This window comes from Fringilla coelebs (assembly GCF_963513975.1).
Source record: "Fringilla coelebs genome assembly, chromosome: 4".
Taxonomy (NCBI): domain Eukaryota; kingdom Metazoa; phylum Chordata; class Aves; order Passeriformes; family Fringillidae; genus Fringilla; species Fringilla coelebs.
The window spans coordinates 39,673,344-39,697,252 of NC_140032.1; the positions used below are offsets into that span (position 1 = coordinate 39,673,344).

Sequence of the window (23,909 nt, forward strand, 5' to 3'; positions counted from 1 at the left end):
CAGAAAAAGAAAATCTGTGAAAGATAATTTAACAGAAATTCAGTTACCAATTAAGGTAACAGTTGCTGTAAAGACATCAATCAGATTAAAACAACTTTGAAATCTGAGCACAAAGCAGGAACTCTATCATGAAGAAAATAATAAAGAAAAGAAAAACATAACAGCCAAACAAATCAAAACAAGAAACCCCCACTTCCAAACTCAGGCATACAAATTTCAGCTGCCATCAAGACCGAGCTTGTAAAATAACACCCACCTTGGGTCACCTTCACCACCTTTTGAAACTTTTTAGACCTGAGATGTCCACATAACAAGTTCATGAAGGTGGATGTTTTCTGCAGAATGTTGCATTGTTTACAAAGCAAAAATTTTCAGATTAAAATACACAGACTGGGTCTCCTGCTGAGCTTATAGCCAGACAAACTGCTCTAATCTTCTAAGAGATCCATTCCTTTGTGTGCTGCTTTTCCAATAGGATAGAGTTTCAGCTTTTTCACTAAAATGGCTGGTGGGATCTGGAGCATTCTGTGATGCATCACTGCTACTAGAGCAAACTCAGCAGGGGAATAAAAGCATTAGACATGTTCCCTGTCTGCCCTATCACCCGTCAATTGTCTGCAGCTTTCTTCTTCAGCAGCGTTCTAAGTTGACCAGCTTTTGGAAACACCTCTGTTCAGAACAGAGACAGGAGGGGATTCATTAGCCTTTCTGGTGATAGCTGTGAGGCCATTTTATATAAGCTGTCCATTGCATCATCTGGTTTGTCAATTTAAAGCTTCACTCCCCTACTATGTGATTCTTTGCACTTCTGGAATCTGCTTTTACTCAGCTTTTCTGCTAAGCCGAAGCAGATCCCTTCTTTGTTCTTAGGAAGAGCACAACTTGACTCATGATCTTGCACTAGTTTCAACATGCAGGTTAAGCAATAGATGGCCTCTAAGGACTTTTTCTCCCTTTTTTTAAAAATTTATTTATATATTTTTTGTATTTATTTATTTTATTTTAATCTGGAAACTTCTATCAGATCCTGAACACTTAAGTAAAGGTCGTCTTGATTTGAAATTCTTACTGTTTTCATCAGTTGTACTTATTTCTGTACCCCATTTCTGTCTTTGCTGGTTTTCTAACACATGTGTGTGATGCTCAAGTCCCCTTGTGTTGGGTAAGTGATTATCATCTCACTTGTCCTGAAAGCTCTGTATTTATCAGTATTCTGCTTGAAAAGCACACTGCCAGCATACTCAAAATAATTATGGATGAGTGCCCTGTCATGTCTGTTAATTGAATTGCATTTCCTTGACAAGAGAGTTCATCTAAACTGGCCAAGGCAGCAGAAGGTGGTGACTGGGGAATCTCTCTCTCCTAAGAATCTTTTTGAAATGCCAAACCTGATCAGCTGGAGTTGGCATTATCCCTTAGACCTCTTCCTTGTGCTGATGGCATAGAGAAATGAGTTGCCTTGCTTATAAATTAATTGTGAGACAGCTTTATTTTGAATTACCACATTTAATTCTGCTACTGATGTAATTTGTTAGGATAAAATTAGTACAGTGCTTGTTTAGCTTTCCCATTCCAGTGAACTGTACAATAAACCTGTCTGAAGAAGACATTCATTCAAGGAATACTATTAGAAATAAATTTTGTTATTCAGCCTCACAGGTGGAACTGGAGTCCTCAGCATCAGTCTGATCCCTCTATTCACTAAATACAGTATCTCAAAATATTCAGTGTGCTCTATAGCAAAATAGCAATGGGATGGCGATTACAGCAATAAGATCTGTCTGCTTGAGACTGTTTCCAACATCTGCTGCAGATACATTCCCAAAAGAGCTGGACTGATAAGACATGAGCAGAATATATTCAAATTATTATGTTCTGGTTTGTCAGATACGCCTTGAAAATACACAGTTCTCTCTGTAAACACACTACCCAAGTAAATGCCCTTTTAGATACCTTTGCTCTCAGATGGGATTTAAGAGATATTATTATTTAAATTTTTAAAATTAGTTTGGGATGTATGGCTTGTAAAAGAGATGGCAAAGAGGCATTATTGCCAAAAGAATTGGGGTAAACCTAGAGGAGGTGCTGGTAGCAGAAATCAGATATAATTACTGCTGTCAGAACAGGGTAGGATGAAAAAGTAAAGGTGTTTGGGGATAGAGGTCCAGACTAGGCAGCCAGATGAGTTGAAATTTACAGGTTCTTAAAAACAGCTCATCTAGCTGTGAATTATTATATTCATGTGACATGTGGTAGCAAGGACAGACCTGACATTAGCAGGTCCTTCCACTCCTATTTAATTTACCAAGACTGGACCTATTTACAAAATAAGGGCCTGCTTTTCCTGTGAGAGACACAAATCAGCATCAGAAAATTAATATCAGAAACACTAACCTTTTTGGGTTTAGAAATCACTCCATCAGTTCATTTTTTTTCCCCATGACAACACTCTTAAGATTCAGCTGGATGGGGTGATGGGATATGTCCACACTGTGCTTTTGCCAAGAAAGTTTGGGCTGGGTGATCTTTGAGGTTCTATCCAACCTGGAATTCTATGAATCTATGATTTTACTATGAAAAGGTAATTTAATGTAGATAAATGCATATAAATTTAGATAACGTGGATTAAAAATTGTGTTACCGAGTTGTAGAAATCAAATTAATTCTATTTGATCACAGGTAAGAATCTGAATTATCTTCTATATAACTTGTTGTGCTTTGTTTTTGAAGACTTAAATGGTGCATTGGCTTTTTGCCTGCCAGTTGTCATGTTTGCTCTAATAGGGCTTAGACAAATAAGCAAAAAGCATTCATTTTGTAAAAGATATTTTTGTAAATTGGTTTTGAAGGAAATAGACTTTCCTATGAGTTATGTACAACTTAACATAGCATCATGCCTGCACAGGGGAACTAGAAAGTAAGTTTGAGCTGGGCTGAAACAGTCCAGACCTCTTGACAGTTGAAAGTGAAATGTAAGATTTAAGTAGTCAAACTGATAATGTAATTTTTATCTTAAAATAATTCAATTTCTGCTGGTCTGCAGTTCCAAATCGTAAGTGTAAAAGCTTTTCAAGGAGCTTGTTTGGTTTTGGCTTTATATCAGCTCTTTTAAGAACTGTCTAGCTAGCTTCCTGCTTTAATAGCTGCTGAAAGTGTCCTGAACTTGTGCAGACCAACTGTACGGTTGCTGTGCCAGCTTAGCCAATCTCCTTATCCCTTCAAAGGGTACTGCTTGTGGCAAGGTGATGTAAAAATTCCTTTTACTGCATGGAGTTGACCTGACCACCATTTAAGACCAGGCCAAACCCCTGTAGGACAGAGATCCCAAAAGAAGCAATGATAACAGTCCTGGAGCTGTGAGGGGAAGAAAGCAATGAGCTCGTCATGAGGCATGAATTCAGGATTCCACCCTCGACTCTGGGGCTGGGTTTCTTCAGCAGTCTTTCCACTGGGGCTTAGTCTGGAGGGATGTTTCTTCATCACGTGCTGCAGCAGCACGTAACCCCATAACATTAGTTATTGGTGCTGATGTCTGCATCTTTCCTCGTTAAGTAGCTTAAGACATGCCTAATTACTTAATGCTAATCTCAGAGGCTGAGATGGAAGGAGATTATATACCAAACCATGCATCTAACATATGTTTCCAATATGTATGTAAGAAACACTCATGCTCTGTCACAAGGCATACAATTGAAATACTGCTTCTGTAGAAGAGGAAATGTGGAATACAGTTTGTCTCACAGATACTTGTCCTTTTGTTCCACCTATACACACTAACGTTCCTCCTTTGATGGTGAATCCAGACATGGCAAAAATGTACAACACAAGGATTGTGTCAATTTATCAATTTAATTGCTCATTTTGGCTTAGTTGTTGTACCTCTGATTTTCATTCGTGGAACTAGAAGTAAAGAATTAATAACATTGTTAGGGGGTTTGGTGTACTTTTGCGATATTAATCAACAGGTAAAAATGGTTACTTGAATTCCAGGAGCTAGAAGAATGTTTTCATGCAAAAGCACTATTCTTAAGTCTCAGGTGGCACCCGTATAAAAGCAAAAATCCACATAGTGGTGACTGATGTTTCCAAAAGATGTATGCATTAAATAGAATGGATATTGAGAACTTTGGCTAAAAGTGAAATGTTGGCAGGTACTTGCTGTTTATAATTATTTTTGGTTGTACTGCTAATTTTCCAACACCTTTTTAATGCCACAAAAATGTCTGTGGAAGTTGAGCTAGAAATTTCGATGATCTGACTGAATTTGGTTTGCTAGTACAAAAGGTTTGGATAACAGGCTTTACATCTTAGTATGATATGTGCTTTTTACTCTTGCTTAATAGCCATCATTCCCTTGCATCTGGTGCTCCATCTTGTGGAATCCTGAGGCTTTCAGGATTTTGTCTGCATTTGGAAGTGGTGATGACCATGGGGTGGATAGGGTTGCATACTAAAAGCTGATACCCCTGATCAGCTACAGGAAGGTCATAGCCTTAAGAGTGATTTTATTGAACCCACTTCCCACAATACCATGTCTTGTGAGCGATCCTGAAGAATCACCATGCCTTGGATTTACGTTTGGATTCCATACAGTTCTGCTGCCAGTAGATAGCAAGGCAGATTGAAATGGTTTGCTGTTACAGCCATCAAAATATGTTTTCAGTGAAAGCATTGGGTAACTGAATCTGCAATTTGTAGCAACAACCTTATGAGCAAAATGTCACATACTAAACATGTTTTATATCTCTTCTGCTGTTTGAGAATGTGATCAGCTCGGTAGAGATGCAGCCTGCAATTTGAATTTTTCTGGCTCATCTCAGTTTAACATTTTCAGCTCTTCTAGAAGATCTGATTGCCTTGAAAACCTTTTAAAACACACTCTATTTTCCTTCTGCTTCATCAGTCTACTCAACCTAAGTTAGCTTTGGGTTCTTCATCACTCAATGTATCGCAGATGCACTTCACGTGATTTGGAAAGGCACCATCATGGTTGGTTGACTGCACAAAAGAAAACCAGACCTTTTCCCTTAGACATTTACAGTAGAGCCAGATGAAAATTCAAATGCTGAAAGCTGCTTCCTCAAACAGTGACAAAAAGTAGTCATGAGCAAATGAGAGTTTAAAGTACTTAGTTCCACAAATTGGTTTCACTTTTGTTCAAGCTTCCTGTATTTTGCCAGCTTCTGTGCATTCAACAGCGCGCTATGAACAGCAGAAACAGTTATTTTAATTTTGTGATCATGTGGCAAAGCAGTAAAATATCTGCAATGTATTTCATGGACAAAGATTCCAAACTGTCTAACTTATTTCAACAGGCAAGCAGTCCTACAACAGGAACAGCTCCCAGGAGTCAATCTCGATTGTCTGTCTGCCCCTCCACTCAGGACATTTGTAGGTATGTGCTGAGAAAAATATACTCTCATCTGGCTGATACTTGTTACTTGCTTTTATTAAATGTTATGTAGCTCTTGCTTCTGCTTAACTCTATTCATAATTGACATAGACTTCAGTTTTCTTTTGATCTCTCTTTGTTTTGGTTTTGTTTTTGTGTTTTAGTCTCATGTTTTTCTATTAAAATTCATGTTCTCATTCTCATCTTTTTTTTTGTTTTTGTTTTGTGTGCGATTTCTCTTTCCACCCACCCTTACCATTTCCATCCCTTTCCTTTGCTTACTGCTTTGTCTAGATCTACTACCTTGCATGATTTGTCAGAAGATGAGCTTGAACATGCAACCCCTGTCATGGTGCTGGCCCCTTGTAATAGGGAGCCTGGTGGTAAGAAACTCATAAAACGAAGGTTTAGGCGGAAAAGAGAGACTGGAGACAATGGTGAGCACACAGAAAAGCAAGGAAAGGGGAGAAACTGTAAATTGCATCCTGAGCCTCCGAGATCCAGCTGGAACGCATCTGATTCATCATCATCTTCGGATGAGAGTCAGTGGGCTCAGGCTAGGAGGAGAGCAAGAGAAAAGGCCAGGATGGCCAGGAGAGGGAGAAGAAACAATAGATCATGCAGTAACCAGGATGGGTCCTCAAACAATAACGCTGTTGAACTTGTCACCTTGGGGACAATGGGAAAAGAGAAACAAGAGGTGTCTGACCCTGAGAACCCTACTTTAAATCACCGCCGAAGGATTCCGCGGCATAAGGAATCACAGTCTTCAGCATCATCTCAGGAAGCAAGGATTTCCTCAAGAAAATGTGGGAAAAGCAAAGGGAAAAGCTACCACAGAGACCGGCAGCCTGCAGCTTTCCTTAGACACGCCAAGGAGTCCTTTGCAGAGGCAGGCTCTGGCAGCGATGCTCTGGCAGCCCCAGATCGTGGAGCACCTGCTGGGGCAGGGCACACGGTGCCTCATGCTGCTCAGAAGCCTCCAGTGTTGTATGATGACTGGTCTGATGATTTAGAAGTATGCAGGTTAGTCCCTAATAAGAAGGATTTGGCATTCTTAGGAGGAGTTTCTGCCTGCCACGGTCTGAGTGCCTTTCCCTTGACTGCTTTCTGTCACTATTTCTCAGTAATGCTAGGCAGGCCACAGGAGATAACAGAGAACCTTTGCTACAGAGAAGTTAGCATATCTCAATGTGAAGAGATACTTCCCTAATTTAAAAAGAGTAACCTTACAAAGTAATCAAATGTTTGTCTTTGCTCCATGAAGGTGGACCCACTCTGTCCTCTGGCAGAGTATTGGTTTTTTTAAATCTCCACCCAGAGGCAGAGAATGAAGCAGGATGCCAGATAGCTCAAAACAATGGGATATGGAGCTTTTCCTCCTTAAGTGATCAGTTCAAATCCAGCTTTGGTGCCCCTGTGTAATCTTCCAGTGACTTATAGGAAATAAATTTATGGTCTTAGAGTTGCCATTATCTCAAGAAGTCAGTGGATGGTGCCTGGAGATCATTGTCTCTAGTAGGGCATAATTTGTCTGTGATTTTGCACTGCCAAACACCTCCACACTGTGCATGTGTATGGGCTGTTAGTTCAGTCACCCTTCTCAAGAACTGGAATGATACAAAAGGGTGATTGGGCAAAATAAGCATTAAAAAAGTTTGGGGAAAGAAAAAGCAACACCAAGAATTCTCTTTAGTTCAGAAGCTCAGGCCTCTGACAGTCTGATGCCCTGGTGTGAAGCATGCAAGCAGAAGGTGAGCATTTTACCCTGGAAATGAGATGAAGCTAGCCACTTCTGGACTAACATCCAAATTTGGAGTACTCAGCTGGGAACACTTGAGTTATTTAGTACAGTGGTAAATGAAAATGCACCATCCCGTAAGTCTAACAGAACTGAAACAAGTATTTCCTTTTTTCTCCCTCACCAAACTTGTGAGCCAGCATTGGCTCTCATCTACAAAGTGGCAATCAGGCTTAGTTTCTTCATATGGTAACCCAAAACTTCTCACTTTTTTTGCTGGGAAGAATTTGCGTGGAAATGTAAGCAGAGGATGAGGAAGTTCATGATGCCACATCATGCAGTCTCACAGTGTGCTTTAACTTAGTGAAACACTGTGAAGATCTTATTTCTGAAAAGAAAAAAGGTAATATGCAGGTATTTTGTGGGGTTTTTTTGCAGCAGAAGACATAAGCCATTGCTAACACAGCTAGGGCTATGCACTCCTTTTTATATTTACCAAGCAAAACCACGCATTCCCACTGTCTGTCCATTGTCTGTCTTAATAATTGAAAGTTCTTCAAAGTCCAGCTGTGTTTGTGCATGAGTTTATGCATTAGGCTTGGGTTCTCTCTGCCTTGTGGAAATGCAAAGAAACAGCAACAGTGGTAATCCATGTTATTGAAATTTATCTACAGGGCATGATGCAGAGGTGCACACAGGCAACTACCACAGCTTCAGTGTTGTCTTCTATTTCTCAGATTGAAGAGCCAGTGTAGTACATGCAGTACATACATAGCATTTGATCATCTGATAATTGTTAAGAGTATGAGCTACCCAACACCTGAAAAAAACCACTTCAGCATGGGTCTTCATATGGGCTTCATTATACTGTAGTAAAAATTACACAAATAAATAAAGGTGTGTGTGGGTACATAGATACACACACACACACTATATATATATATATGTATATATAAAAATAGAGTTCTGTAAATGCATTACATAGATTAGTCCTAGTTGTTGCCCAAGTCACCAGACTTAGAATTTGCTTCCAGATGAAAAGTGAATCCCAATCTTTTATTTGTCTTCTCAACCCACTGAATTTTATTATAATTTTTCAGGCACTTTTTGCAAGACTTGGAGCTCAGTTCAAGGATGGACCTTTTGGATGTGCATGCAGACTTTTCAGTCAGGCTCTTATTTAGTTGAGGAAAGTTGAAAAATTGTGATAGGTTGTGCCCTTAGGCTCAGTATCAGTGGAGATGTTCTTTGAACAACCAGCATTAAACTTAATATGGTTGATGATGAGACCTGTTCTGCAAAATTTTTAAAGGCAGTCAGAAATGCATTTTTCTATGTCAGGGATAATGCTATTTTTTTTGTTGTTGTCATTATCAGATGTATCATAATGACTGTACTACATCTAGGAAAAACATAGCAAAATCAAAGGCCTGTTAATTTTTTATAGCTGATAAGTTGTCTTACTTAATCAGTTTGTAGACAGCTGAAGAAAAACGAAGACATGTTTTACTACCAGTTCAGAACACACTGCAGTTTCTATTTCTCAGGACATGTCCAAGCACTTCATTGATTTGTGAAAACCCAAATAAATAATTGGATGTCAGTGTAGATATGTACATATACTCCCTATTTTTCTGCATGAGAAATGGAAAAAAGAGGGTGATTTTTTCATCTTTATGCTAAGACTGGGTTAGCATAGCTGGCCACCATGATGTGGAAAGTTTCCTTTCCTGGGGGGTTTCTTCAAGCTTTTAATCCTAGCTATTCATGTCTTTTAGTTGATAGAGGAATGGCCCTCACCTAAATGGTATTGGGTGGAAATAGCAGAGGAACAGGGATCATAAATATCCCATGGAAACAGTTATTTGTCTTTAGTTTCTGGGTAGGCAACTTTTTTCCTTCATTTCCTCATGGATTGCTGACAATTTCTTCATTCTGCATTTATCAGCATGAGCTGGAATGTGACAGTGCACGCTCAATTCCACTATGAGCACATTAGTCAGATAAAGTACAGTACATTGTGCAATATGTTCTTCAGCTAGTCTAAGGGGAACCTCTTGGTTACTTCAGGGCATTGTTTGCCCTTCTAGTGTCACTGATTCTTTCCAAACTGCTGAAAAAATGTCATGGCGTCAATCCTGACCTTTACAGTCTCTTCCCTGGACAACTACTTTCTCCTGAAGTCCATTAGCAGGCAAGGTTTCTTCTTCTGAGGTACAACTTAAGTTCTGGCTGTGCTGAGTTGTTTTGGCACCTCAATAAATTTTTTTTTTTTTTTAAGGATTCACAGGATAGGCTTTCTATATCATACAGTTAGGTACCCCTTTTCCTAAGTTGCCCTGTGCCTGAGATTTTCTTCCTATATATTTTATCCAGGAATTTGCCATGTCCTGGGGCACAGCCTCAGAAGTAGCTTTCTTTGGTCTACATGTGGATAATCTCCCCAGAGGGAACAGCTGTGTATTGGATATGCCAAAGTGAATGGATTGTGAGAAGTTAGTCACATGGATTTTCACATGGAAATCACTAAGAAAAGAAAATTGAGTAGTTGATGTTACCACTAGTGGATCATAAGTGCTTTGTGTCTTGATTCCAAGTATATATTGTGGTGTTGTTATTATTGATGATATAGTTGAAAGATATTTTCTGTTTAACTAGTTAGGGTTTTGGTGTGCAATCTTTTTGGACTGCTGATTCAGTCATTTCAGCAAAAACACTTGCACTTAAAAAAAGTGGAGTTCCTCACTTTGAAAAAAAGAGCCTTACTGGAAATCAAATTTTGATTTTGTTGAATGAACTCTGAATGACTCTTTCTGCAGTCAGGTATAATGGCAGGACCTTATTTGAGGTGTAGGGCACAACAGTAGGGAAGGGGAGAAGTAAAGGAGATGATGAGGTTGAACTCATGAGATCTGCAGAGTATATTTCAAGCATAATTTTTAAAAAACAGTTTTCAAAATCTAGTTAATCTAGATTACAATCTAATTAAAAGGCCATTAAAAACTTAGGAAAAGACTAATATGGGCATTTTTCTGTGTTAGCACAATTATGTATGGGAAGAAATAGTATATACTGCACCTGACAAGAGGCAATATGATTATGTAGTTTTCTCTTGTGAAATCAAGTGTTTCAGCAGGGTTTTCTTTTCTTAATATTGTTTAGTAGGAGATGCAAAAAATGTATTTTTCATGAAATTACTTACATTCTGAAATATTCAGGTAGAAGAGTGCTCATCAGATCAGAAGACAGAAAGGTGGTTTGTAGGAAATAAGTCCTTGAGCAAGAAAAAACAAAAAGTTGAACAGAAGATAGATATATCGGTTCAAATTCTACCACTGTTTTTAACACTCATTCTAAACACTTATGCTGAAACCTTGATGTTGGACCCAGTGAAGAAACTGTAATGCAGAACATGGAGACTTGAAATACCACCCAGAGCCTTCTAAAATCACCATAAAATGGAAGATCCTCTCCTTCCAGACTGTGGTGTTTTGCTGGAGGGTTCTTAACCTGTTTCTCCCTGGGATGTTAGTGTGTACCTTGTGGTCTCAGGATGTTAGGAGCCAAGTCTCTGAATCTTGTCCTGCATGTTGATTCCTCACTCCTTTCTCAAAAAGAACTGTGGCTGCTGCTTACTTTCCTGTTCAGAGCTTTATTTTTTGCAAAGTGGCTTTTTGATAGGGGTCTCCTGCTTTTTGAGGAGTCTCCTCTTCTGCTTGATGGTCTGGTGGTTCATCAGTCTTTGAAGCAGTATGAAATTCTGGTTAATTCTATTATCTGCCTGATGGTTCAAATCCCCATCTGTCACCTCTTCAGCCATCTGGTTATGCAGTCTCTTTTGGAAGCTCTCCATGATTCACAAGGATGCAAGGAGAGCCAAAGTAAGGCAAGTATGCCTTTGTTGTGATTGTGCTCACTTGTCTGGGGAAGAAGAACCAAGTCCTCCTTTCTGCTTGTTTCTTTCAGAACTTATTATTATTTTTAATGGAAATAAGTGAAATGGCACAGCCTCCTGTTATAAAGTTACCCTTAGTTTAAGGGTCCCATTGTTGAATACTTAAAGCTTGCCTATTTTGTGGATGGAGTTCAGTTCCATAAAGCTTTGACTTTTACTGGGTGGGTGGGAGGAAATCTGTATCCTGTTTTGAGTTGCAGTCCCGAGTTCTTTCAACTTGTTCGGTGCAGTAAATCTTGTCAGACATGTATCTTGCACTAACCATGCACCTGAGGCAGCAATTACTTGTAACTCTTTAGATAGCCTATTTATCACCTATAAAGAAAGATTAATAGAAAGACAAGAAGTGTCGACAAAATAAAATATTTATGTGTTTTCGCTAATGTTGTTTGCTCTTGGGGCTCTTATAAATTCTCATCACTTCTGCAGAAATGAACAGAAAGCTTTATGAGCTAGGCCCTTATGAAATTCCACTAGTGTGGTGCAACACTTTAAAAATGGTTTTTCCTCTAGTCAGGTAAAGACAGCTGACTGTATAGCATAATGGGAGGGCAGAAGTGACAGGGAAGAGGTATACAAATGGAATACATTTGGTGTGGAGAATTAATGTGCCTCATTCGCACCATGTTTAAATGCAGAGGAAGACCAATTTGTCATTTAGATTGCTTTGTGATTTAAAAGTAGAAAGAATGGAAATGAGATTTAAAAAAAGAAAAGCCTGTTAAGTGAAAGCAAGAGAAACGTGGCACTCTGTAGCCTATTGCAAGGTAACATATTCAGTGAACTTAATTTTTTTTTTCCAAGTGATGAACCATGCATAAGCAGAGTTCCATATTTTTGTGGATTTTTTTTATAAATGACAGTTACTTGCTGTGAGTTATTCATAAAGCTGTTTAATTTTCAATTCTAACTATCTAAAAGCACTGTAAGGTATTTATAAATTGGCAAAAGAGAAAATGACCTTTTTTGGATAGAATAGTTTTCCTAAGAAAAAATCAAATAGTAGCGGCAGCGATTTTGTGCATCCTTTTGCAATTCTGGGAAATTGGATCCTTTTGGTCCAATTAAGATAACCTGGGAGCTCATGACATTTCATGCTGGCAGCTAATAATCCCCACAGCCAAAAATCAAATCCAGGGATTCACTTGCTCCAACATTTTTCAGCTCTGCTGTTTCCTCCTGACTAAGCTCCCTTTAGCAACAGTGAGATACAGTGATGAGATGTACCCATCAAACAGAGTAAAAATTTTTCTTTGCATGACCATTATGAGTTCATATGTGCCTTCCAGTGAAGGGCAAGATTTTCAGTAATTTCTCATCAAAAATATTTCTGGAATAGGTATTATCTTTCTTGAGCATATTTATATGGAGAAAATATTTCTCTCTTTTATTAAGGAAATCTGTTAAAAGTTCCAAAGTATTTCTCTTATACTGGTGTTCTTCCATCTTCAAGAAAATGACAGTGTGGTTATTAAGCATCTATGTTAATTTAGTTCAGTTTGCCTATAAATTGCATCACAGTTGGTGTAGACATGCCACAGTCACAAGGCTGTATGTAGCTCCTCCTTATTTGGTGAGTAAAGGGGCCTCCATTAGTTCAGATGAGGAGCCTGCTTTTGAGGCACATCTGATCAACCTTACTTTTGCCTTGGTTTAGACCACACTGAGAATTAGTCTCAGAGTGTATTCCTAGTCCAGTCTAAAATCAATTTCAAATCAAAGAAACACCCACCAGGATGGGTCTGGTGTAGATACCCCAGCTTTTAGCACTAGCTGTTTTTTTTCCAAGAGATTTGTTACAATTTCACTGTAATGCTTGTTAGCATGGACATAGCTGTACAGCACCCAGAACGTTAAGGAGCAATACAGGTTTTATGTAATTGCATCATTTATAGCCCTTAAGCATTACATCATTATCAGTATGCCTCCATATACATTTCTATTTTTTAAAAGCCTCAGAGGCATTCCCCTACATTTTAAATTTGTTAATGAGGATAAAATTTGACCTGGTGTATTTTCAAGGAAGTCTATAAAAGTTTCTGTAGCTAAACCTTTGGTCTAAGTGTAATGGCCAAAAAACCTTCACAGTTCTACCAGGTACTGAGATAGGGAGGGCAACTGCAGATAGGGGGTCCAGAGAAAGCGTTCTGGGTGATGCAGAATTACTGCAAACACTTTCCCTCCAGCACTGCTCCTGGTGACAAGGTTCTTGGTGTGGTTTGCAGCAAAAGCAGGGACGTGCTGAATGATTCTTCTTCTTCATCCCTTCCTTTTGGCAGTGGTCACCCATGGGAATCAGCTGGGTAGATGCTGTCCCAGAGGAGCACTTGCTGGCAGGGTAGGAGTGGAGCACTAAATCCCACAGGATTCCTGCAGAATAACTGTGTTTTCCACTTCACTACAGAGGCACAGGGATCAGCCTATTTTCTTAATTTCCAAGGAGTCAGGTGGATTAGTGGGTGACAGGTTAGGGAAACTGCTGGGTTTCCAGTGAGGATGGAGACTGGCAGCTCATCTCTTTAATGAGAGTAAAACTGTTAACTGCATATGAAGAAAAAGCTACACATCTGTTGGAATCTGCCTGTATCTCCTGCAATAAGCAGCTTAGATGCTAACCATCTAGATTGCAATTTCAATTGCCATGATTTTGCCGGAATAACTAACTGTTGGGAAAACCTGAAAGCTTTCCAACTGATTTCCTTGTTCCATACTGATTTTAGACCCTTTAAACTGAGATTATGTTTGTCTGTAGGGGAAATGGAAATGTTTGTCTGTATAGATGACAAAAAGTCTTTATTTGATGACAAATGAAGGTTAGGTATCCAAGATAACTCTTGCTGATTTTCTGAAAATCAGCCAAAATTCAATGACCTTAGGAATGCCTGCAAGTTGTAGGCTGGTTTCATACTTCCCTTTCTGCATTTTATCTTTTGCAATGAACAGGACCAGTCATGGAATATAAGACAGTATGACAACACTAAATTCTGTAGATGCCTCACTTCTGAGTGCTTTCTTTAGCTGCATCTCATCATTTTGACCTGATAAGAAATTCCTTTTGTTTATTTAGATGTGGTGGCAATATGTTTTGTAAGGAACATACAAGAGCTCTGCAACAGTTTTTATGAATTTTGAAAAATCTTTCACAAATACTGATATTTTCAGTTTTAAAATTATGGGATTTTTTTTCTGAAACGTATTTTTTCTTAATTTGTTTCATTATATATGTAAACCTGATGTTTAAGAACATCTTCAAAGAATTTTTGTGCTTTTTGGTTTTCATCTCATGTATGCACAGTGTTAGCATTACTTTCTGTGTTTGGTACATCTGTTTGCTGAAGGATATAGAAACAAGTTTGTGCTAGAAAAATACGTGCTGGGTAATTAAAATAATGACATATAAACCAAAAATTTATGCATAACGGTGACAGCACTGTCAGAGTATTGTTTCATAAGGATTCCCAGTGGGGTTTATTGAAAGAAATACAGATATTCTCTGATCTCAGTGTGTAGGGATGTGTTTGTAGGTGTATACAAATACACACACAAAACTTTGTATATCTGAATCAGAAGATCATCTGATGGCTTATAGATCTCTGGTGTCCACATGATTCATAGAGCAAAAGCTCCTTTGGACTCTTGTGCTCATCTTTTCCCTGCAAAAGAAAGGTCCTGTCCATAGAGAGGAATCCTTAAAGCACTAAGCTGTCAAAAAGTCAAAGATATTTCTCTATAATAAAGGCCATTTATCTACTAAAGCACTAAAAAGTTGAGAAAAGTTGAGTATGTAAATTCTGTAGGTGTGTCTGAGCAGCTAAAACTGCAGCTATTAACAATGATCACTGCTGTACTACAACTTGTAAATAAATCAGTATAGATTTAGCAAATGATATATATTTTCCTTCATCATAGTGTTTTTGAGGTTTTTTTCCATTAATTTAATTTCTAAAGTGTGCAAACGAATTTTACTCTCAGAACAAGTTCAGCCAGCTAAATAATCAATCTGATGCATGAAAAGTTCAAACAGTTGTGATCATTGACAACAGGAAACTAGAATGAAAATTCACCACCTCCAGCTTGGTTCAGACATGGTTCAGGTATGTCTGTGCTTTGTATCCATACCTCCATTCTTCTACAGCAAACTTTTCAAAACCATCATTAACAATTAACTTTCTCTGGTTTGTGATAATTGTGATGTACATCATAGATGGACACATCAAAGAACAAAGACGCACAAAATTGAGATTTAATTCTAATGGTTGAGGAAGACAGAGCAAGTTACCTGCTCCAAGTCTTTAAAAGATGTTTCAGCATTTAGCCAACAGTCTGTTACCACAGGTGCTGGGCACCAAAATTCTTTATACTGTCACTATGAGTTTAGGTACACCATCATTTTTTAAGCTAATTTCTTCTGGTTAAACAAATAACAAATAATTAAATGGCACCGAAGAGACCAAAGAACCTAATGAAAGCCGTGCCTTTGGTCATTTTCTCTGGACTTCATTTCCTACTGAAGTTTGTTTTAATTCTCTTGACACATTTCATGGTTATAAAGCTAGAAGAGGCCATTAGAATATTTAGTTTGAGCTTTATTCATACTCTAAGTTCTTAGTGTCACCCTGCTGTTTGTACAATTGGTTTGTGACTTATGTACAAGGAAGGCCCAAATAGCATGTATAATGCATATAGAGTTTTTCTGTAGAAGTATTTCTACTAAGGATTACTTCTATTCATTTCAAATATGCAGTGTCACTTTTTTTGAAGATCCCAGTGGAAATTTAGGCTTGTATTTTAGCTCTGAAAATAATTTTAAACAATCTTGGCAGTAGTAGGAAAAAAAAGCTATTGAGTCCATAGCTTAGTTGTCTAATTTCTAAATAGTTTAAATGCTAAGGCTGTAAAATAAATTATGTATGGCTTGAATTTAAATGAACAAAGAATGCTGGTCTTCCTTTGGGGAATAGCTTTAATTTAAAAAGAGAATGATGTTTTTTATGTAACTCTCAGTTGGGAATGTTAGAAAATAACTATTCAGTGTTTTCAAAATATAGTTCTGTTTAAGCTAGAGGCTCAGTAAGAAATCACCATATAGGCAATTCCCATCTAAGAACTAAAATACTGATGCACCTAACTCAGCTGGATTAGTAAGGACAAGGCTGTAAATTGAGTTCCTGTAAAATGTGTCTCAGAAAAGGAACATGTGCAAGAAGGAAGTTGTGGGTAATTTGTTCTCCTCTTCACTGCTGTGGGGCTTGAAATCCTGTACTAGCACCACTGCAGAAATTGAAACCTGGCTTTTATGGACCAGGCATTCAGAGCTTCATTTATCTGTTGCAATTTTTTGATCTCTTTATTTCTGTCCAGCAAAGCAGCTTTGTTCTGATTTCCCATTATCATAGATAGATTTTTCTCATGGCTCTGGGCTACACTGTGGAAGAATAGTGGAGCTGCCAGTTGTGATCTGTAGCTCTTTCCTGTAGAGACGTTGGAATTTCCTGCTCCCCTGCTCATAGGCTTGGCAGCCTCAGAGCTGTGCAGTAGCCAGTCTTCCCTGGGATGGCTTTGTCAGGTTGCCTCCTGACATACATCAGGAGCTCCTGCTCTAGAAAGGTCACCCATCTTCCCAGGAGGAAGACACCCTTATCCTGAAGCTCTCCTACCCCAGAGGTGCTGCAGTTGCAGTTTTCTCTGTAAAAGGGTGAGTTATTCCTCAGGTGTGTTCAGACACTTCTGCATCTGGGCTGTCTGAGGGTGCCATTCCTAAGTTTCTAAGGCCCAAGTTTTATTTGTGTGACAGGAGGATCTGTGCTGTTATTCTCAGGCTTCAGATTTTTTTTGTTTTTTTTCACTTGCATGCCAGCTTGACTCTTCAGACACTCATTAGACCTTGGGTGCTTTGTTGTGTTTTTCTAGGCTGGGGATGGGAGGGAATTACTCTTCATTGAGGGGAACCTCCTGATCTTCAGGTGTTTGGTTAAGCCTTCTGCTCTCTGTAAAGCTTTCTCTGCCTTCAAAGAGATGCTTGCCAGTAAATCTGACATTGTTTGTAATGGGTGAATATTTTCCTGATATGATCATGAGATTGTTTGGAAGAGGGGAAAATCAGCAGGACATCTGGACATGTGTCACAGAAGAAGCCCTTTAGATGATGATGTTAGAACACTGATCACTTTATGCAAAACCACAGCATGGAAAGCTCTATATCCCATCATACGCTAAAACAGTTCTGGGACCAGCCTCTGTCTTAGGATTTGCTTACAGAGTAGTTTTCATTTTCCCAGATAATGCAGCTGTCTGCCTAAAAGAGACAGTGAGGAATAAAAAAAATGACCATGACTTTTCAATACCTGCCTCCTAAAAAGTGTGCATGTATGTACGCGCTGTGCCATGTGCATGACTCCAGAATACTCAAAACTGCTCTCAGATTCTTTAACTGTGTAACTCCAAAGAGATATCCTAGGAACTTCTTGTGATTCACATGCTGGGGATTTTCAGCTTGGGTTAGATTTCTCTACCTTTGGTGATTCACATGCTGGGTATTTTCAGCTTGGGTTAGATTCCTCTACCTTTGGTGATTCACATGCTGGGTATTTTCAGCTTGGGTTAGATTTCTCTACCTTTGAGGGTTTTATTGGCGTTGCTTACAGACCAAGGACTATTCTGCTCTGGTATTTGTCTTAAAGGTTTTGCCATGCATAAAAGGGAAAAGCTGTTATTTCTATCGATTCACCTTCAGGAAAGTAGCCCATTCAAAGAGAAATAACTAAGCGAAGAAGCTGCTAAATGGCAGAAGGGAACAAGGAGTATGTTCCCGTGCCTCCATCTGAAAGGTCATATACCTGCCACCTTTTGAATGCCAAGCCTGGCGATGAGAAGGCAGTGTAAATAAATAAGCCAGTGCCTCTGCACTGCTGGTTGTCAGGTGGGCTCACTCGCTCTTGCTGTCCTTCCCGCCAGGATCTGTCACTGCGAGGGAGACGATGAGAGCCCCCTCATCACGCCGTGCCGCTGCACGGGCACGCTGCGCTTTGTTCACCAGGCCTGCCTGCACCAGTGGATCAAGAGCTCGGACACGCGCTGCTGCGAGCTCTGCAAATACGACTTCATCATGGAGACCAAGCTCAAGCCGCTCCGCAAGGTAGGCTGCTCCGGGGTCAGCCAGCCTCGGGATGGCTGTGCGGATTGCCAGCACGGCCAGGGAAACACCTGAACAGAATGGCTTGGTGTTTGCTGGTGGTAATCAGTGATTTCATCCTTACACGTAACCTGGTTAATTTTCAGCAGCAGAGAATTTGGCTAAAGACTCGCTTTCTTCACAAATATATTGCGTATTCCACACACAATGTAAATGCACCAATAATAGTCTTCTGGTTTAGACTTTCTGTCTCCAGCATTTTGTTATGAGTTCATCTGCGAATTTTTAAGCCAGAAAGAAATCTTTTCATGCTTTGCTCCTGAGTGACACGGTCCGGTTCACCCAGCAATTTTTACGTGAAGCCCATAACTTCTGGTTGAGAGCGATGCTGGTACCCATGTGGAGACAGCAGTTATGAAGGAACACAGTCAATTTAGCTGCATCTGTTGTAGCTGTGCCACTCATGGGCAAATTAATCACTTCTGCTTTAAAATTAGTTAATGGAATTTAAAAGACAGGGTGACTTTGCGTCCTGAATGTCAAATGTGTGTTATCTGCACTCATCTGTTTTCTAAGACAAATCAATAAAACCCTACAGAGATTGTCAGTATAGGGAAGGGGAAGACTTTATTAAGCATATGTGGGTTCTGTTTTCTTTGGAGTGGATAATTTCCCTTGAAATTTTTATTTTAAAATGCTCCTATCCTTCTGGAGTCTTGTTGAATCTTTGAAGTTTGAGCCAATCTGGAGCTAGGCAAGTTTTGATTTAAAATTAATTTCTACATGAAAAACATGTAGCAACTATTGTTTGGCCTAACATATGCCTATATAGTAGTGTTCTAAAGGCAAAAGGCATTTTTTGTTTTTGTTGGCCTTACACAGGTAGCAGTAGTTCAGAGAAAGGAGAATCAATGGAATTTCTTTACGCTTCCCATTCAGAGGAATTTTCTGTGAAGTCCATGGTGATAAACCACTTCTGAAGAGAGAATTTGGGCTAATTTGGAAAGAAAACTTGTGGTAGGGAAAGACAAAATTCTCAAATGCCAGGTAGATCTGGCCCTTGTACACTAGAAATTGAAACAAAAGAAAAGATGGCTAAAAACTTAACTAAATCGACTTCAGTTTTGGTAATTGCAGATAAATTTTACCTTATGTGACAGGATGAGATAATTGTATAAAAAAACCCTGCCTGTTGCATATCTTTGGGGTTTTTTTCAGTTTATATGTTTCTATTTTCAAACCAAATTGCTTTAACATCTAACATCTAGCAAGTACTCTCACAACAGTTACTTTTCTCAAGAGAATATACAGATATTGGTATTTTTAACAAAAGCCTTTTCCTGGTTTTGTTAAATAAAATAGCATCTTTTGTTACAGGGAAACAAAATTTATAGAAACCAAGGAGAAAAGGAGTCAAAAATGTGCATAACTTGTTATCAGAAGTAGGCACTTTGAACTCTGTGTGTGCTCAGTGCCACATCTCCTCCCCCTTTTAGAGTGATAATATAATTCCTACAAATCTGCAATTCCTTAATTGAATGATTGCCACCTTATCATTGGTTCTCAGGTATGGTTTAGTTTTCTGACACAGAAAAGATTCACCTCTTCTTTCAGGCAGGACATTTTTGTTTCTGCTCCAAGCACTACTCAAAAGCAGTTTATCTGCCTGGCAGTCTGTGCTGGCAACATTGCTCCCTTCAAATGCAATGCTAACAAATATTTGTCTGTGTAGAATGGACCCAGCACCTAACTATAGATCCTTTCTTGTAAGTCACGCCCATTTCAGAAACCAAAGCTCCCAAAGATTTCAAAGTTTAAATTAGTTGTCCTTTGGGATTTGCAGCATTCAACTGTGACACCCTTCACGTGTTACTTTTAATTAAACGTGTGATCCTCACTAAGTGTGAGCGCTATCATCACCAACATTCATAAGTTCCTGAAGCACTAAACAGTTTATGAGAAGCTGTTTTGCAAACCAAGTATTTTGACAGCTGTAGCAAAGCCAAGGTAAGTGAGGAAAAAGTGATCATGAGACCTGCCACATGAGTAGAGCTGACTGGTAAATTTCCACCCAAACATCCTTTATAAAAATCACTGAAACTGTTTTGTTTAGGATTTTTTTTTTGTCAGAACTTACATATTTTGCAGAAGTGGAAAGTCCCAATGAAACACTGTCAAATTTCTTGCCAGCTTTTATGAAGCCCAAAATCTCAGTTTTGGGGCGTTCCTTGGGAGTCCATGTTTTCAAAAGACTGGCACAAAGGGTGGTGACCAGAGTACTGTGGGACAGGCAGCTCCTAACACCAAAGCTCTCCACAATCCTGTCTCCTTGATGCAGGATCTGAAAAACACTGCTGGCTCTGGGATTCCCAGACCTTGAAAGCTTTGGGTTTTGCTAAAGCTTGGTTCTCTACTAGACCTCAAGAGCCTTCAGTCCCCTAAATCTGGGCTGTCAGCAGTGAATCAAAATTTCCAAACTTCTGAAATTCTCTTGGCATGATGGCAGGGACATTATGTATCTGAAAACAACACAATTCTTGTCAACTTTGTTGGATGCCGACTGGAACAGCAAAATTGACCCCAAAAAAGTTAATAACTTTGCTAATAAACCTTGAGGAATTCTGAAAACAGATTTCTTTTCCATGCTTCCTAAACAGAAGACCATATATTTTCTTTCAAGAAAGGAGTGCCTATTCAACTCCATAAGAAACTAATTTATTAAAAAAACAAAGGAAATTATTTCCTCTGAAGTGAGCTTCTCTCCAGCTCCAGATGATGCAATTTCCATGGCCATTAGACCTGGATTTGAAGTGACATTCTACAAGTGGAAGGGTCACATCTCTTTACCAGTTCTGATTTTTTATTTTTTAATCTCTCTCATCACTTATTATACAGCATTCTAAAATTTGGTTCCTGACTGGGCATTGTTTCATTATGATGAATTTTGTTGTAATGTCTTTGTAAAATTCCTACTGCTGGTCCCCTGAAGGGAAAAAATTACAGACTACCAAACTTAATTACAGCAATCTATAGTTTTGCATTCTGCAGAATCACAAAAGCATGATTTAAATATAAAGCAAACTATTTAATTCAAAAATGAATTACCACCTTTATTTATGCCTCAGCCCTTCATGCACCTTCAATATTTCGTAACAGATTTTCTATCAAAGTCTAAGGTTTTATAACACAATCATTTTGGAATATCATGCCATATCTGTTAGCACCCATAAGTGACAATATAGAACACACAAAGTTAACATAAATTAAGATAATCAGTGCCAATGTGTGACAGTTATTTAATTAGAGAATCCCTGAAAGCACCAGACGTCAAATAAAACTCAGTTTAATCATTTTAGTGAGTCTTTGCATTGAGGTAATCCTTTTAAGCATTGATCAACAGACATTGCAAGTGTTTCATATATTTGGACAGGTCTAATTACTTCAGCTCAAGATAAATATAGAAATTAAATATTAAGCATTGCTCAGTGTTTCTGGTTTATTTCTCATGGACTCTGTTACATCTGTCTGTCATTATAAATAATACAGTTACATTTGTAGCTTTGCCTCTCAGCATCTGCAATCCACCATGCAGAATTTAAAAGGTGACTTTATCACAGAAGGAATTAGAAAATGGTGAGAAGCTTGTATGAGTTCCTTAATGGGCTCTATCAGGTAATAGCTTATACCTGAGAAAAACACTTCTTCTTTAAAAAAGATGCAATCCTAGATATTAACACCTGCATTTCATATCTCTGGAATTTGGTGTTTGAAGACTAGTAGAAGTGGGAATTGAATGAAAATACAGTGATAATGAAATGGATTAAAGGGTCACATTAAAAGGAGCTTTAAACACAAAAATGTCTTTAAATGGAGATTCTCAACAGTGTCTTGCTATACTTCAAAATACTTATCATATTTAAATTTTGCTATCTATTTAACATGTCTAGTATCTGACGAGATGTCTTACTTTGCTGCATCATCCCAACAGGTTATTGTGTGGTGTCAGAGATGCCTATTTTCTCTCCTAATTCTATTTTTGAAATGATTTACAAATAAATCATTATTTATGTGAGGCATGAGCAATATTGCTCACTGTTACCATGTGTTTGCTATTGGTCAATAAGGAAGCACAAGTCCATTTTTTTTGTTTAAAGAAGCATTATGTAGCAGTTGAGGTTAATTTTCTTATAGAAAGAGTATCTGAATTTATGCCTTTTTAAAAATAGAGGACTGGGAATGCTCTTTTAGTACAGAGTGATATGTTTCTATTAAATTAAACAGAAGCAAAGAAAATGCTGATCATGAAATAAACTTGGTCTTACTTATTTTGAATGTGTACATATATCTTCTAAGTGTTTATCCCTCTTGTATTCTGTATTTTCTTATATGCTGATATAGAAAAACTCATAGCATGCCTAAAACATTCACTGATGGCAAAATGTGTTAAGGATGTTTTTTACTTTTGATTCACTGGTGATCACTGTCAAAAGTCTTAGAACCTGCAGTGAAATTTCTGTGATATTCTACTCTGAAATCAAAAGTGCTGGCCTTTAGAAACTATTTTTGCCGGAGTAAACTCTCACATCCAGACGTGAGCAGAAGAGTCTGACAAGAAAAAGCCCCAAACTTTTGGGCAGTCATTACCATACTGCTTGCTGTTCAATTCTTACTGCCCTGTGCTGTGAGGGATGAAGCACCTGCCTTTGTCGGTGGTTTTCTAATAATGCTCATGATAAGAAGTGGAATCAAATATTGCACAGGACTTGCTGTGGGACTAGTTCCCTTTTCACCCAGTTTGATGAATATTTTGTCAGTCCTCAACACAGAAGGAGCTCCTGCATTTTTCTTTGATTTCTGGTGCAGCTACATAGTGTCGTCAAGGCAACCTGCTCCAGTGTTATCTTTCTTCCAGTGAACTGTCTCAAAACATCAGTAGCCTCAAATAATTGCCTGCAATATGTGGGGTCAGACACTTCACCAGTATGCACAAAGGCACAAAGCTATTACTTTCTTGTTGGCTATCATGTCATTATAGCAAATAACTTTGGGCTCGAGGGACAATGTGTATATTAAAGCTTGTAAAGTAAAAATGATTCTATAGCATTTATATCCTATTGTGTTGCCTTGGGGATGCAAGGGACTACTTTGTTCAGACAGTTTATTCCTAATTTTTAAGGATAATAGAGCATTACTGCTAATTTATCTGTATACAGACAGCATGCTGCAGTTCACAGAATAATGCTGTCTTGCATTTTCTGCCACAGGAACAAACTGGAGCTTAGCTTTCTTATGGTGGCAGAATTTCTGCTAGCCTGCCATTTCCATATGTCTTTCTCTTCCATTCAGTTTTATTCACACAGCTGTCCCAGTCCTCTCAGATTTCTGACAAAAGATTCTTTTGCCTCTTACCTTGAAACCATCACATACCCTGGGCTTGCTAAAAGCCAACTTACAACTTTGCTGGGACACCCCCATGTGCAGCATCCTTCCTGGAGGCAGAGCAAGATGCTTGTATGGTTATTGTGCTGAACTTGCATTCTTTTAAGAAGCAAATGAAAAATATTACAGCAGAAAATTAAATGAAAATGGTGTCCTCTGCTAATTAAATGGCAGTAACCAAACTGGCTACTTTGCTGCTCAGCAGCATTTGCAAAGGCAAAGGGAATTTGGGAGATTGCTCAGCTCTGGG

At 38.6% G+C, this 23,909-nt stretch overlaps 1 protein-coding gene across 1 annotated transcript in view; it reads left to right on the forward strand.

Annotated features, from left to right (window-relative positions):
- Positions 1-23,909, forward strand: part of MARCHF1 (membrane associated ring-CH-type finger 1) — a gene marked incomplete at both ends in the record, with an annotated part of 82,922 nt that overhangs the window by 46,796 nt on the left and 12,217 nt on the right. The window contains 2 exons of the mRNA XM_084204229.1: positions 5,316-5,395; positions 18,043-18,223. Of these exons, the coding sequence (XP_084060355.1) occupies positions 5,316-5,395; positions 18,043-18,223 (261 nt within the window). The remainder of the gene's footprint in view (positions 1-5,315; positions 5,396-18,042; positions 18,224-23,909) is intronic.